At 44.6% G+C, this 14,826-nt stretch overlaps 1 protein-coding gene across 8 annotated transcripts in view; it reads right to left on the reverse strand.

Moving 5' to 3' along the window:
• Positions 1 to 14,546, reverse strand: part of EHBP1L1 (EH domain binding protein 1 like 1) — a 38,641-nt gene extending 24,095 nt beyond the window's left edge. For 5 of the 8 annotated variants that reach the window (XM_087914209.1, XM_087914206.1, XM_026716275.2 and 2 more), the window contains exons 1-6: positions 14,240 to 14,507; positions 5,877 to 5,934; positions 4,740 to 4,835; positions 4,019 to 4,072; positions 1,892 to 2,070; positions 498 to 652 (exon numbers count right to left, since the gene is read on the reverse strand). In XM_087914209.1, coding sequence (XP_087770335.1) covers positions 498 to 652; positions 1,892 to 2,070; positions 4,019 to 4,072; positions 4,740 to 4,835; positions 5,877 to 5,934; positions 14,240 to 14,343 — 646 coding nt within the window. In that variant the 5' untranslated portion in view covers positions 14,344 to 14,507. Of the gene's footprint in view, positions 1 to 497; positions 653 to 1,891; positions 2,071 to 4,018; positions 4,073 to 4,739; positions 4,836 to 5,876; positions 5,935 to 14,239 lie in introns of all 8 variants that reach the window. The other 3 variants (XM_026716276.2, XM_087914207.1, XM_026716274.2) reach the window with 3 other exon arrangements.
• Positions 14,547 to 14,826: the final 280 nt, after the last annotated feature.

Below are 14,826 nucleotides of genomic sequence, written 5' to 3' on the forward strand. Positions count from 1 at the left end.
AGCTAAAAAAACAGCTCGGCTCACCATCGTTGACACAGAGGGCAGTTTTCTCACAGAACCGGTAGGAAAAAATTTGGAAACCCACCACTGCCTGTCGACCGACGCCAGAGCTGTGGCATGTGAAACTTATACAGAGAAGGCATTTAGCAAGAGGTGAGTCGAAACTGGGACAAATTGCAAAAGGGACGCTGGGTTAATCTCGCGTTCCGTCAATATCTCCTCCAATCCCTCTTAAGGGGATCAAAGAGAATCCAGGAAACCACACGTGTGTCATGCGAGGTTAAGCAGGGGATCATCCCCTCGGGTTAATGTTCCAAAGCAAAGGTCCTGTTTCCCGCCTGGGAAGGCTGACACGTCGTTAAGTGAAGACTACTGGCTAATGCTGGCTGCGGAATTCTGGGAGTTGAAAAGTCCAGGCGTGTTAAGGTGGCTACGGCTGAGAAACAACGGGTCAGGGAGAAGGGAAATATCGGGGCTGGGAGGACACCCTTCCTCACCTTGAGGCGATCCTTTGTGGCCCACCGCATCCTCCCCCCGGCCGTATTTCGAGGCCTCTTCCGCCTCCTCGTCGCTTTCCGCAAAATCCTCCAAATTGCCGATGTCGGAGGGCTTGAAGCTCATCAAACTGGCCAGGCTTTGCATGTCTTCATCCCTGGGGAGAGAAGAAGGGGGCAGTGCTAAGAATCACCAGGCCTATCATCCTTTTTTGTTTTTATCCCCCGCCTTCTCCCTTCCCTTGGGGGGATAACCCAGCCATTTTTGAAGTCCAAAAACATTCTAGATTGGGCTTCTCATGGGACAGGATAAAAGTAATGTTGCTTGGAAGCTTTTTTCGGTTCAGTTCTAGGGTGGTTAATTTGTGTGTTCCCTCCGGTGTGTTGTGGGAACACAATATCTATCTAATTATCTATCTGTCTGTCTGTCTGTCTAATCATCCATCCATCCACCCATCATCCCTATCTATCCATCCATCCATCCATCGTCTCTTTGTCCTTCTATCCATCGTATCTACTATCTGTCTGTCTGCCTGTCTATCTATCCATCCATGTATCTATCTATCCATCCATCCATCCATCCATCTATCTATCTAATCTATCTTATCCATTCATGCATCTCCCTCCCTCCCTTCCTCCCTCCCTCCTTCCCTCCCTATGTATTTATATTCTGCCTTGATTATTTTGGCAAATCAGCAAACATATGCAACACTCTTTTCTTTTCTCCTTCCTCACAGCTGAGAGAGACTGGCCCAAAGTCACCCAGCCGGCTCTCATGCCTAAAAAGCAGGACTAGAACTCACCGTCTCCTGGTGATTGGCCCAAAGTCACCCAGCCAGCTTTCATGGCTAAGGTAGGACTAGAACTCACAATCTCCCACTTTCCAGCCTGGTGCCTTAACCATTAGACCAAACTTTCTGTCTGTCTGTCTGTCTTTCTTTCACACACACACACACAGTATATATTGGCTTACAACCATTCATTTAGTGACTGCTGGAAGTTACTATAGCACTGAAAAAAAGTGTCTTACGACCATTTCAGCATCTCAACCATCACGTGATCAAAATTCAGACAACCGTCCAACTGACTCGTATTTATGCCGGTTACATTGTCCCCGTGCTCTTGTGATCCCCTTTTTATGACCTTCTGACAAGCGAAGTCAATGGGGAAGGCAGATTCAGCTAACAACCAAACCACAAAAGTGATTCGCTTCACAACTGTGGCAGGAAAGGGTGTAAAATGGGGCATAAAAACCCACTTCATCACTGTCTCGCTTAGCAACAGAAATCTGGGAGGTGGGTTTTGACAGTGGTCGTAAGCCGAGGACTACCTATACACAAAAGGAGAATTTAGGTCCGGGCTTCTAAGAAGGGTACTTTCCCTACTCCGGGACTCACGTGGCTTTTCCCTCGTGCAAGAAGACGCACGAGAGAGTGAGCTGGAGGGATGCGGCCACAACCTTCACCGACTTGGGCTTTAAGTTCAGTTTCAGGTCCGCTTGGTTGGGCGTCTGGCTGGCGAAGCGCTTGAGGTTCACATCAACCGAGGCAAGGACCTTACGTTGCCCCTTGGATTCCTGTCACGAGAGTTCACCGATTGCACATTTTTAATTGGGTTAAATCTCACCCACCCATTTTAGTTTGTTTACTTTATTGTCATGGCAGCCTGTACAACGAAATCAAACACCCTCTTCAGTGCACATCGTGACCATGAAAATAAACACAAACACACATCCTTCACCCTCCACACATTGAACCCAAAACCCCCGACACCTCACCAACACTGCACTATACATCAGCATTCAAAAGAGCTACTGCCCTGGGATAGAAGCTGTTTTTCAGCCTATTTGTCCTTGTTTTTATTATCCTGTATCGTCTGCAAGATGGTAATAATTCAAAAAATGGTTTCCTAGGATGAGATGGATCTTTGAGGATGTTTTGAACTTTCTTAAGGCAGCGGAAGATATAAAGCTCTTCCAAAGAGGGGAGAGGGCAACCCGTGATCCTCTGGGCCATGACATTCACCCTCTGGAGCACCATCCTATTTGCCCCTGGTGCAATTGGCAAACCCTACAGAGGTGCAGTGAGTTAAGATACTCTCTCTGATGCAGCGGTAGAAGGTCACCAGCAGTTTTCCATTCGGTTGTTGTTTTCTGAGAAGCCTCAGGTAGAATCTCTGCTGGGCCCTTTTTGACCAGGGCTGCAATGTGGGCCCCCCAGGTCAGGTCCTCTTTTAGGGTAACACCCAGAAACTTCAAACTGGCCACTTGCTCTACTCGGTCTCCATGGATAAGCAAGGGCTGGATGTCTGATCTGTTCCTTCTATAGTCCACTATCGGCTCCTTGGTCTTATTGGTGTTGAGGACCAAGTTATTGTCTCCACACCACGAAATTGGTCCACCTCATCTCAATAGGCAGACTCATCCCCCCAGGAGGTGACTCCCACCACTGTTGCATCACATTTTTCATGGCACCCTGGGTCACCATTCAAACACAAGACCGAAATCTTTGCCCCAAAATGGTTATAAAAACAGAAATCCCTGCCCTCAAGGCCAGTTCAAAACTAAAATTAAGCTGTAAATAAATGGATGTCTACACAGGCTTTCTGAAGGCGGCCTTTAAAAATCCATCAAATTTGTGTGGGAAGAAAGAAAGAGGACTTCCAGTAGCAGGGAGTTCCACAGTTTAGAAGAGACCTTCTGTGGGTTCCAGCCATCCTTGCCTCAAAGAACAAGAACAAAATAAAAAGATTTTAAAAGGAAGTCGAGAATTAATAAAAAAAGTACCTTGATGCTTTCTATATTTTTTCCCAAACACTTGCCAACTTGTACAGGTAGTCCTCGACTTACAATTCGTTTAGCGACTGTTCAAAGTTTTAATGGCGCTGAAAAAAGTGACTTAGGGACTGGTCCTCACACTTAATGACTATTATAGCATCCTCCCAGTCACATGATCAAAATTCAGGCATTTGGCAGCCAGCATGTATTTGCAACAGTTGCAACGCTTATTCAAATGAATGGGTTCACTTAATGACCACGACCTGAAAAGGCTGGAAATGTATTTCTGGTCACATGAGTGCCTCCACTTAGGAACCATAATGACATGTTGGACATTCTGTTTATATATAGTACCACAGACAAAGAGTACAGTCACCATGTGCGTTACTGCTTAACTGCTCAACTGTAACAGGAAACAGGGAACTCTACTTAGAACAAAAGAGCATAGAGTATATATCATAGATCCAAATTTCTAAGCACTGCCATCTACTGGCTGAATACTACTGCAGTTGTGGCATAAAAATACATTAGAACTTATGACCATAATTCGGGGCTCAGTTGGGATCATAGGTCGAGGACTACCTGTAATCAAAGGACATAAGAAACTCTTTGTTTGATTTAAAAAATAATAATAATAATACTGAGCAACGAAAGAGCCAAGGCCCATTTCCAGAAAAGGATTTTTTCCCACCAACTTTGCTACAAAATCTGGGCACAACCAAAATCAAATCCAAGATTAGAAACTCACATTTTCTACCACAAAAGTCCAATCTTTATCTTCATATTCTTCCACATGAGGGTCCTGAAAGAGACAGAAGGGTGAGGAGTCACCTTCCTCCTTTGCATAAAAGGACATGCATTAGCAACAAGGCACAATTTAATAGAATGACAAGGCTGGAAGGGACCTTGTAGGTCATCTAGTCCAACCCCCTGCTGAAGCAGGAGACCCTACACAATTTCAAACGAAATGTCTGTCCAGTCTTTTGTTAAAAACCTCCAGTGATAGAGCACCCACAACTTCTGGTGGCAAGTTATTCCACTGGTTAATTGTCCTCACTCTTAGGAAATTTCTCCTTGTTTCTAGGTTGCTTCTCTCCTTGATTAGTTTCCATTCATTGTTTCTCATCCTGCCTTCTGGAGAATAGCTTTGGAGAATAGACTGACCCCCTCTTCTTTGGGGCAGCCCCCCTCCAGGGCAGGACCAGTATGTCGCCTCTAATGAATCCTTTGATGTTTTTTGAAGTTTGGCTCGAGAATCATGATTTAACGAGGGCGATTGCTGGAATCCTGATACACCCCCCCCCCACCGGTTCGGTGTTGATTTCGGCGGTTCCTTCCACCTCACTTGGCAAAACATGGATCAAGGCGATGGGCAAACGAGATTCCCGAGAGAGGAATTTTCTTCTTAAATCCACCGACCGGAATCCTCATTCTGAAAATGGAGAGGTCGGACGATGAGGCTGTCTTACCCGATAAAGCGTGACCATAATGTCCACGTTTTCTGGCACCATCCATACCACCTCACCCCGGTAAGGATTCTTGATGCCCGGTTGCCAACTGTGAGCCTGCCAACAACCAAAACAAAAGAACTTAAATTTTCTTTAAACCTGCCCCCCCCCCCGCACACAACACATACCAACACAAAATATATAGTAGTCCTTGACTTACGACCATAATGGAACCCAAAATTTACATTGCTAAGTGAAATGTTCGTTAAGGGAGTTTGGCGTCCATTTTACGACCTTTTTAGTTAAAGATAGCTGCAGTTGTTAAGTTAGTCACACGGTCGTTAAGTGAATCTGGTTCCCCATGGTGTCTGCTTGTCAGAAGGTCGCAAAAGGGGATCAACGGGACCCCGGGAGACTGCGACCATCATAAATATGAATCAGTTGCCAAGCAGTCTGAATTTTGAACATGTGGCCATGGGGATGCTTGCAACGGTTGTAAGTGTGAAAAATGGTCCTGTCACTTTTTTTTATTGCCACCATAACTTCGAAAGGTCACAAAATGAACTGTCATAAGTCGAGGACTGCCTGAATTTGAGGCCTATTCTATTGTCTATGAGGATTCTCAATCATCCAAGCCAGAGGTCTCCAAACTTGGCAACTTTTAAGACTTGTGGACTTCAATTCCCAGAATTCCTCAGCTAGCTGGCTGAGGAATTCTGGGAGTTGAAGTCCACAAGTCTTAAAGTTGCAAAGCTGGCTGAGGAATTCTGGGAGTTGAAGTCTGCAAGTCTTAAAGTTGCCAAGTTTGGGGACCCCTGATCTAGGCCATGGCTGTGGCAAAAGTGCTTTTTCCAAAAGGCAACTAGATTTTCACGTTTACTTTTCTTTGAAAATAGTTTCACTTCCCCTCCAAGAAACTTCTTCAGAACTTAAGAGGAGAAGTAATGTTTTCAAAGAAAAAAAAATCAAGAAAGTAAAATCCCCTTGGAAACAATCCGTAGGAGACCCAGATCAAATTCTAGCAGACGTATTGAGCTCAACTTATTTTATTATTATTGATTAAATTAATATGCCGCTCATCTCGGGGCCTGAGACTATTCGTCCCTCTGATAAAGAAACCGCTTTCAATCCGATCCCCTATTAAGCGCAGAAAATCACCTTGGAGCAAATCCGTCGGTTCCTCCTTGTCCAAACCACGATTAGCTTGTCCGGCTGCCTGTGGTTGGGAGAGAGAAAAAAACAGTCAGCCACAAACACCAAACCAAAAATGACCAAGCCACTAGTCCACAAGACTTCACTGGTGGTTGGGGTTGCAATTAGCACACAGGGAGCAGGTTAATGTGGTGCAACCAATGGGGAGCTCCAGAGGGTTTGTAGTAGGATCTTACACACATACTGTACACACACACACACACACACACACACACGCAATTTGGTGGGAAATTACAGTTTATTCTAGAACAGTACATCTCAATTTGAAAGTCTTGAAAGGCATTGACTTGAAATCCCAGAATCCCCCAGCCAGCAGGCTTTAAGATGGATGGACTCCAACTCCCAGAATTCCCCAGCCATGAGATGGCTGGGGAATTCTGGGGCTTGAAGTCCATACATCTTACCTGGATGTCACCCATTTTGCCTCCAAGGAACTAAGGAAAGATACAAGGGTTTACTGGAGTGAGAATATCTGACTTGCCACTGTGACGGCCATTAACATGGATGGCCCAAGTTTAAGATGGGTGGAGCTTAACATTTGCTGGCTTGGGAATTCTGGGAGTTGAAGTCCTAAACTTGCGGAGGGGAAGAAATATGGGCCTAAAGTTTGAGCAGAGGCTATAGAAACAAGGAAAGGAACAAACTGGGCCTGAGGCGACCGGCTGATGACCCCAAGAGACCTTTGTCGCACGTGATTGTTGCACAATCACACACTCCTTCTTGGTGACAATCACACTTTTCAAGAACGGACAGTCGTTTTTCCAGAACAGTGTGACAGGGTCTCCTGCTTGAGCCGTGGGTTGGACTAGAAGACCTCCAAGGTCCCTTCAGCTCTGTTATTCTCTGTTCTATGTCTCAGAGAGCTCCTCACAAAAGCTTGGCAACCAGTTTGAGGGCTGTGCCCCAGCTCCTGTCCGGCCCAGGGTTTATCTGCCTTCCCAGTCGTGTGTGGGCGAGGTTCCTGACCGCCTCGGGAGAAGGGCTGGGCCGCACCCAGCTGTGGCACTGGGGTGTTGCAAGAGCCTGGCTCGGTTCAATTCCTGGTTGGGGGTGCACGTCTTCCTCCTCTGCAACCCAACCACACTTCTAAGAGTCTGAAAAGAAGCTTCTATGCTCCTAAGGAACCTTCTGAGATCCTAAGAAAGCTTCTAAGCACTCAAGGAAGCTTCTAAGATTTTAAGGCAAGTTCGAAGCTCCTAGGAAATATTCAAAGATCCTAAGGAATCTTTTAAGTTCTTCAGGAGACTTCTAAGATTTTAAGGAACCTTCTATGCTCCTAAGAAATCTTCTAAGACCCTAAGGACTCTTTTAAGTTCTTAAGGAGGCTTCTAAGATTTTAAGGAAACTTCTAAGCTCCTAAGAATCTTCTGAGATCCTAAGGAAACTTCTATGCTCCTAAGAAATCTTCTAAGATCCTAAGGACTCTTTTAAGTTCTTAAGGAGACTTCGAAGATTTTAAGGAAACTTCTAAGCTCCTAAGAATCTTCTGAGATCCTAAGGAACCTTCTATGCTCTTAAGAAATCTTCTAAGACCCTAAGGACTCTTTTAAGTTCTTAAGGAGACTTCGAAGATTTTAAGGAAACTTCTAAGCTCCTAAGAATCTTCTGAGATCCTAAGGAAACTTCTATGCTCTTAAGAAATCTTCTAAGACCCTAAGGACTCTTTTAAGTTCTTAAGGAGACTTCGAAGATTTTAAGGAAACTTCTAAGTTCCTAAGAATCTTCTGAGATCCTAAGGAACCTTCTATGCTCCTAAGAAATCTTCTAAGATCCTAAGGACTCTTTTCTTAAGGAGGCTTCTAAGATTCTAACAAGCCTTCTAAAATTTTAAGCATGGTAGATTTTTGGCTACCCCAGTTATTGCAATAATTAAAATGTTAAATATGGGGGTGCGGTTGGCTGGGGATGGACTGGCTGGGGAATTCTGGGAATGGAAATCCACACATCTTAAAGGTTGCCACAGCTGAGAAATCCTTCTCCCCTTAGCGGTTATGTTATTAAGTTCAATTCCTCAGCCATGTCCTTTTTCCTTCTTGCCTTGTTGCTTGGAGAGATCTATCTATGCTTCTCTCGTTTCTCCAGGCTGTGGCCAAAAGCTAAATTTAGTTGGGGATGAGGAGGGGGGGGGGAAAGTCAAGTCATTAATCTAGTCAGGTGTTGGGTTTAAATCTGGTCGCTAAAAGAAATCCAATCTGTTCACCACATACTTTCCTCCTTCCTGGATTCCATTCAATTTCATCCATCAGAACCATCGGGAGAAGAGATTTGAATCATGGTTAGATCTGGAGGGGTGGGGGAGACCAGAAAACCTAGATACCCCCTCTCTGGCTGGCTTCGCACAACCTTGCAAGACCTAATATTCATTTATTGACTTATTAAATTTATTTGCATGGGGTGCTGCCTAGCCTAGCTTGCTCAACATCCTTACATTGGGTTCATTTTAAGCCTGGCACATTTCAGGGTTCGGTTGACACAGAATTCAGAGCTTTAAATGGTTTTTATTCGGTGGTGCATCTGAATTTTGATTTACATGATCCTGGGGATGCTACAGAGGTTGCAAGTGTGAAAAACAGTTATAAGTCCCCTTTTTCAGTGCCACTTTGAACAGTCACTAAATGAACTGTTGTAAGTTGAGAATTACCTGTATATTATATCCACAAACTGTCCCTTCTCCACTAATTTAACCACTTTATAAAAAAAAAGAGAGAGAGGGAGGTTTGTCTGGCATGTTGTGTTTTTAAGAAACTGATGCTGGCTTCTATTAATCTCGCTATTTGTTTCTAGATTCTCAGAAATTCTCACATATTACCATCTGTGGTGGAATTGCAAAAAAGCCCAAAAATTTTGGCAAAAAATACAGAAATGGCTAGAAGAAATATGTACAATTAAAACAGAATAAAGATCGGAGTTTTTTCTGTTAGGGATTAACGTGGGGAAATACGATAAGGATAATATATATATTTAATAATTCATATAATTACGGCTGCGAGATTGGCTTATGAACAACAATTGAAAGATAAACTCCAAATGAATCAGAAATAATTAGGAAAATTTGGATGGGTGCAGAAATGGAAAAATTGACAAAGGAATTAAAAAATAAGGATGAATCAGATTACTACAAAATATGGCATAAGTTTTATGGTTGGTTAGAACAGAGGAAGGATCAAGACAAGAAATGACTAAATATATATATACATATATACAGTACATACATATATATACATACATACATATATATTATATAGAAAACAAATTTGTATTATTTTTATATGTGATCTAGCAACGTAAGACAAATAGGTGGGATAGGAGGATTGTACCATGTATTTTTGTTTTGTTTGTGTTTGTTTGTTCAATAAAAATTTATATTATTTTTTTAAAAAAGGAAATCCTCCACTTGAACCTCTTTTCCCGGATTTTCCCAGGAATTGATGTCAAACTTGATAGGTCTGTAATTTTCATTAAGCGAATCACTGCAGCTGTTATATTAGTAACATGGTCATTAAGTGAAATCTGGTTCCCCCATTGACTTGGCTCATCAGGGAGGTCGCAAAAGGGGAACGCAGAACCCCAGGACGCTCCAACTGTCGTAAATACGAGATAGTTGTCAAGCATCCGAATTTTGATCATGTGACTGTGATTATGGGGATGCTGCAGCAGTCGTAAGTGTGAAAAAGGGTCACGTCTCTTTTTCCAGCACCGCTGGAACTTCCAATGGTCACTAAATAAACTGTTGTAAGTCAAAGACTACCTGCAAGAGAAAAGAGTCAGAAGGGACCTTGGAGGTCTTCTAGTCCAACCCCTTGCACAAGCAGGAGACCCTATCCCATGTCAGACAGGTGGCTCTCCAGTCCCTTCTTCAAAAACCTCCAAGGATGGAGCACTTACAATTTCTGGTGGCAAGCAGTTCCACTGGTTAACTGTCCTCACTGTTCCGAAGTTTCTCCTTAGTTCTAGGTTGGATCTTTCTTTAATTAACAGAATAGCAAAATAAGAGAGTCGGAAGGGAGACTGAAGGTCATTTAGTCCAACCCCCTGCTTGAACAGGAGACCCTCTTCCATTCCAGACAAAGAGTTATCCAAACTCTTCTTGAAAGCCTCCAGTGATGGAGCAGCCACAACTTCTGGTGGCAAGCAGTTCCACTGGTTAATTGTTCTCACTGTGAGGAAGTTTCTCCTCAGTTCTAGGTTGTTTCTCTCCTGGATTACTTTCCATCCATTGTTTATTTTTTGTCCTGCCTTCAGGTGCTTTGGAAAATGGCTGACTTTTTCTGGAGAAGGTCTATTTTGCAGCTGCCTTTGCAGACACCAGAATGGCTGGGAACGCAGGGCACCTTCAAACAGACGTGCTCATTGCTTTTCCCCCTCCTGGAGAGGGAGAGGTCTGGGCACTCCCTGGAGCCAAGGCTGAACCCTGGGGCCTTCCTTCCGGGCAGGGCCTTAGGCGTGGCATCTCAGAAACATGCACAGACTGTCAAATTTAATTACCCCAAACCTGCCTCGCCGAAGCAACGGAGTCTGGTGTCTCTCGCAAAGACTTGGCCCGTACGGGGTGCAAAGTTGGGCCTCTCCTTGCTCAAAGCTTGGCACACCAACCGTGCCCAGTTGGGGGCAACCCAGGTGGCACTAGGAGAGCCCTGGCGGGGAGGATTCCCGCCCCCCCAGGCTCGTTGCAAGGAAATTTGAGGCCCCCAGCCCACAAAAAAAGACCCAAATCCCAAGCAGGCTGGAGTCTCTTTCTCTTTTGCGAAGTTCCTCCACCGTTCCTGACTTCCTTTTTAGTCCACAGCCGAAGGCTGCTCATGACTCAAAGCCCCAGCATATTTCTCTTTTCTTGCCCCTTCCCCCCTCCCCCCGCTTTTCCGTTTTACAGCTCAAATATGTATGTTTCCCAAACCTTATAAGGCGGAACAGAACGGGGCGAGGAGGGGGAGGGAAAAAAAAATAAAGGAACACGAGCCCTGGCACTCGCTCTCTTCCTCCACCCACACCCCCAAAAAAACGCTTCCAGAAAAACAACAGAGTTTCTTGGTGGACTTGGAAAACTTTGCAAAAGCCCAGGGGCCCTCCCGATACTACAATGCCTATCGTTCCCAGCCAACCGGCACAGCGGCCGGCATCGCCTTCGTCCTGCGGGGCTGCATCCCGCAAGCATCCCCAGCATGGGAGTTGTAATCCAACTTTGTCAAGATGGGAAGAGCTGTGTCAGAGGGATTAAGGGCTGCGTCTCCAGCCACCAACTTTGCGGGTGCAATACAGAAACACCCCCTCCCCAAAAAATGTTTCCTCTTCCACAATCCCCCTTTTTTCTCTCCTTTTCTGATTGTCTTCTCCAGTCAAGCCTCCTAGGAAGGCGGCCACCTTTGCACAAGCTAACCATAATCGAACCATGGTTTACCAAAGCAATCGAATCACCCAGCTTCATCCAAGATAGTGAGCCATAGGTCTAGGTTCAGGCAAGCCACTAAAGCACAGAGAATCTGGGAATGGTGAGGAACCCTAGAGGTCTTCTAGTCCAATCCCCCATCCTACCCCGCCCTGGGTAAGAGTCCCAGCAAAATGGCTTTTCAGCAGTTTGAAAAAGAAAAATCCTTATTTCCAGTTTGAATCTCTCTTTTGAAAAGTGCATCTACCTCCAGTCTGGCCTATTTTACTCTAATCACTTATGATGAGAGAAGGATCTTTCAAAGTAGTTATGGAAGGAAGCCATTTCTGTTAGTTTTTTTTGATCTACAATTAACAATGGATGAATGATCGATCAGTTCTAGCCTAACTTTTCTAGACAGTTTAGCAACCTACAAGCCAACAGACCACCAAATTAAAAGACCACCGTGGCCATATCTTTGCCAGACCCTTAACTAGGTTAGTGAAAGACCCAGACATAATATTCATACCACAGGTCGGACTGGATAACCTCACTATTTTTCCCTACACAAGTCCCCCAGCCACTTTTGGGTTGTAGTGAAGGTGTTGGACTACGAACCGGGAGAGACTGTGAGTTCTAGTTCTGCCTTAGGCATGAAAGCTGACTGGGTGGCAGCTTGACCTTCCCCACAGGATTGTTGTTGCAAGGAAAATAGAAAGGTATGTTGCCGCCTTGAGTTGACCAAATATATATATTTGGTATTTGGTTTGTGTTTGTGTGTGTGTGCGTGCGTGTGTGTGTATACATACATACGTATATATATGGTATATATATACATATCTATATATATGGTATTATATCTATATCTAATCTATCTGACGGTCTTTAAAAAGGTGGGATAACATCTAATAATAATAATACAGTAATTCCAATCTATTTCATTAGCATATCAATAAAATAAATTTTCTAAAAATGGAACAGTGCTGGCTGGAGAATTCTGGCAATTGGAAGTCCACACCTCTTAAATTTGCTAAGGTTTGAAAAACACTGGACTTTATCAGGTTTTGCAGAGATTAAAGTCATGTCCGGTTTAACCAGACCTCTCTGTGCTATGCTGTCTTATCACTCTATAATTTCCAGGATTGACTACTACACGGCCCTGTCTATTGAGCTGCCCTTGAAGACAGCCCCAAAGTGTCACTCACGCTACATCAAAAATACCAGGATGGATGAACACAATTAACCTTTTCCACACTCTCACAGGCTGGGTTTCATTCAAGGGCATCACGCCTCACAGAGTTTTAAAACTTTCAAAACACTTTAACCCCAGACTTCCCAGCCCAGAATCCTCTGAATTTCCAGCAAGGAAGAATTCTGGGACTTGTAGTCTCAGTTTAAGGTCAAACGAGGCAATAACTTGTCAAGTCAAAATGTAATCATCAAATATTTTCTTATGGACTAGCAACTTGGCATATCTGACACAGGAACACAAGCTTCTCCCAAACGGATAATATTCAAATATAAAAATAGGAAGTCAATAGGAAGTCAAAGGTGCCATCCCATAGTTGCAGCACCATTAAAAGACAGTTGGAACAGCTGTGCAATTATAACCGAACTAAAACAGTTCTACTCAAATAAATTTGGATTCTCCCACCTCCAGAACAGTTTCAAAATTATTATTATAATTTTTCCTGACAAGCATTTGGCCATCTCATCTCTTTTCTGTGGTTATTTTTAATCTGGAGGGAAATTTTTTTGGCTTTAAAAAAAAAAGTATTTGGCTGTGCTTGTCCCTTAACAGCTGTTTTCCAGATTATTCTGGCTTTCTTTTAATCCCGATGCAAGGCCTTGAGTTATTTACATAACGAAACAACAGTGTTTTGAATACATACAACCCATATAAATATCTTTTCTATCTAACCTCCATTCACCACTTCCTGTGTGCAAACTCCACCCATTAATTCCCTGTATATTATTATTATTATTTAATTATTTCCCCTCCACCTTTATAAAAGTTCTGGTTTCAAAGCTCACAAACAGAGGAAGTTGGATCACACGGTTTAGCCCCGCCCTACCTGGAAAGGCCCCCAACCCCCCCCCCCAAAAAAATTTTTAGGACTTTTTTCTTTTTTTTATACATTGCAAAAGATCTCCCTTAAATCGAAAGCATGGTCCTAGTCCTCATGAAATCAGGCTGAAGGGGAACAGCGCTCTTTGGCCGGTCCAGAGGTTGGCATTCACACCACCAGCCTAGCTTTGATTCGGTTTAAATGTTGATTCCCTCACCCACCCTGGTGTGTGTGTGTGTGTGTGTGTGTGTGTGTGTGTGTGTGTGTAGATGGTTGCACAACCAGATTGTTTGGGTGGATTCAGGGTAGGGGGTAGAAATCCAGAAAACCGGGGGGTTTCGATGCCCCAAAATCTGCCACCCAGATTTCAAGGGAGTCCCTTTGTCCTGCTAAGCCCCACAACCGAGACCTCCCCTGGGATGGGCTTAACTCTGCAGCCACACCTGTCCCTACCTTGCAAGGCGGTTGCAAGGCTTTTAAGAAGAGACTGGACTGGCATCTGTCAGAAATGGGTGTAGGGTCTCCTGCTTGGGCGGGGGGGGGGGGGGGGGTGGGTGGGTTGGACTACATGATCTCCAAGGTCCCTTCCGACTCTGATTTATCTATTTATTATTCTGTTATTCAGAAATTGTGGGAGTTTCATCCCTGGAGGCTTTCCGAGAAGAGACTGGACTAGATTGCCCATTTGGAGGGTGTCCTGCTTGGGCGGGGGTGGGGAGGTGGTGGACTAGATGACCTCCAAGGTCCCTTCCAACTCTTTTGATTTATCTGTAAAAAAACAACAACCCTGTTTTGCCAGCCCAAGGGACGTCTTTTTCCAAGGGGGATCCCCCAAGATCTTCCACCCAGCCACCCCACCCACTCGGGGCCCGATTCACCATTTCTTGGTGCACTCCACCACCAGCTCCTGGTAGCAAGCGACGAAGCGGAACTTGGCGGCCCGCTTGCCGACGCGCTGCAGCCGCTTCCAGACGGAGCTCATGGCCGGGGCTGGCTCTCCTCCACCCTCCCCTCCTCCGCCCCCTTTGCTTGCTTTCACCGACGACGAAGACGCCGCATGCCCCGACGCCTCTGGCCGGGCTGCCCGAGCGAGGAAGTCCCGGCGAGCGGCGAGAAAGTTGCAAGGCAGGAGGAGGAAGGAGGCGCGACGGAGCCCGGGAGGGGGGGCGTGACCCAGTTAAAAAAGGGGGAGTGGCCGGGAGGGGGCGTGGCCGGAGTTTTTGCAAGAATAACAGAAGAATAACTTTTTTGAGGGTGGGGGATATTGTGTGGTACAACTATTTAGAATTGAATACAGAAGAAATAATAATAGAATAGAATAGAATAAAATAAAATAAAATAGAACAGAAGTAGAATAAGAATAAAATAAGAGTATAGAGTAAAGAATAGCATAGAATATAGAATACAGAAGAAATAATAGAATAGAATAAAATAAAATAATGAAGTATAGTATAGTATAGTATAG

This window comes from Pseudonaja textilis, chromosome 16, assembly GCF_049901715.1.
Source record: "Pseudonaja textilis isolate UNSWEBS1 chromosome 16, rPseTex1.2, whole genome shotgun sequence".
Lineage (NCBI taxonomy): Eukaryota > Metazoa > Chordata > Lepidosauria > Squamata > Elapidae > Pseudonaja > Pseudonaja textilis.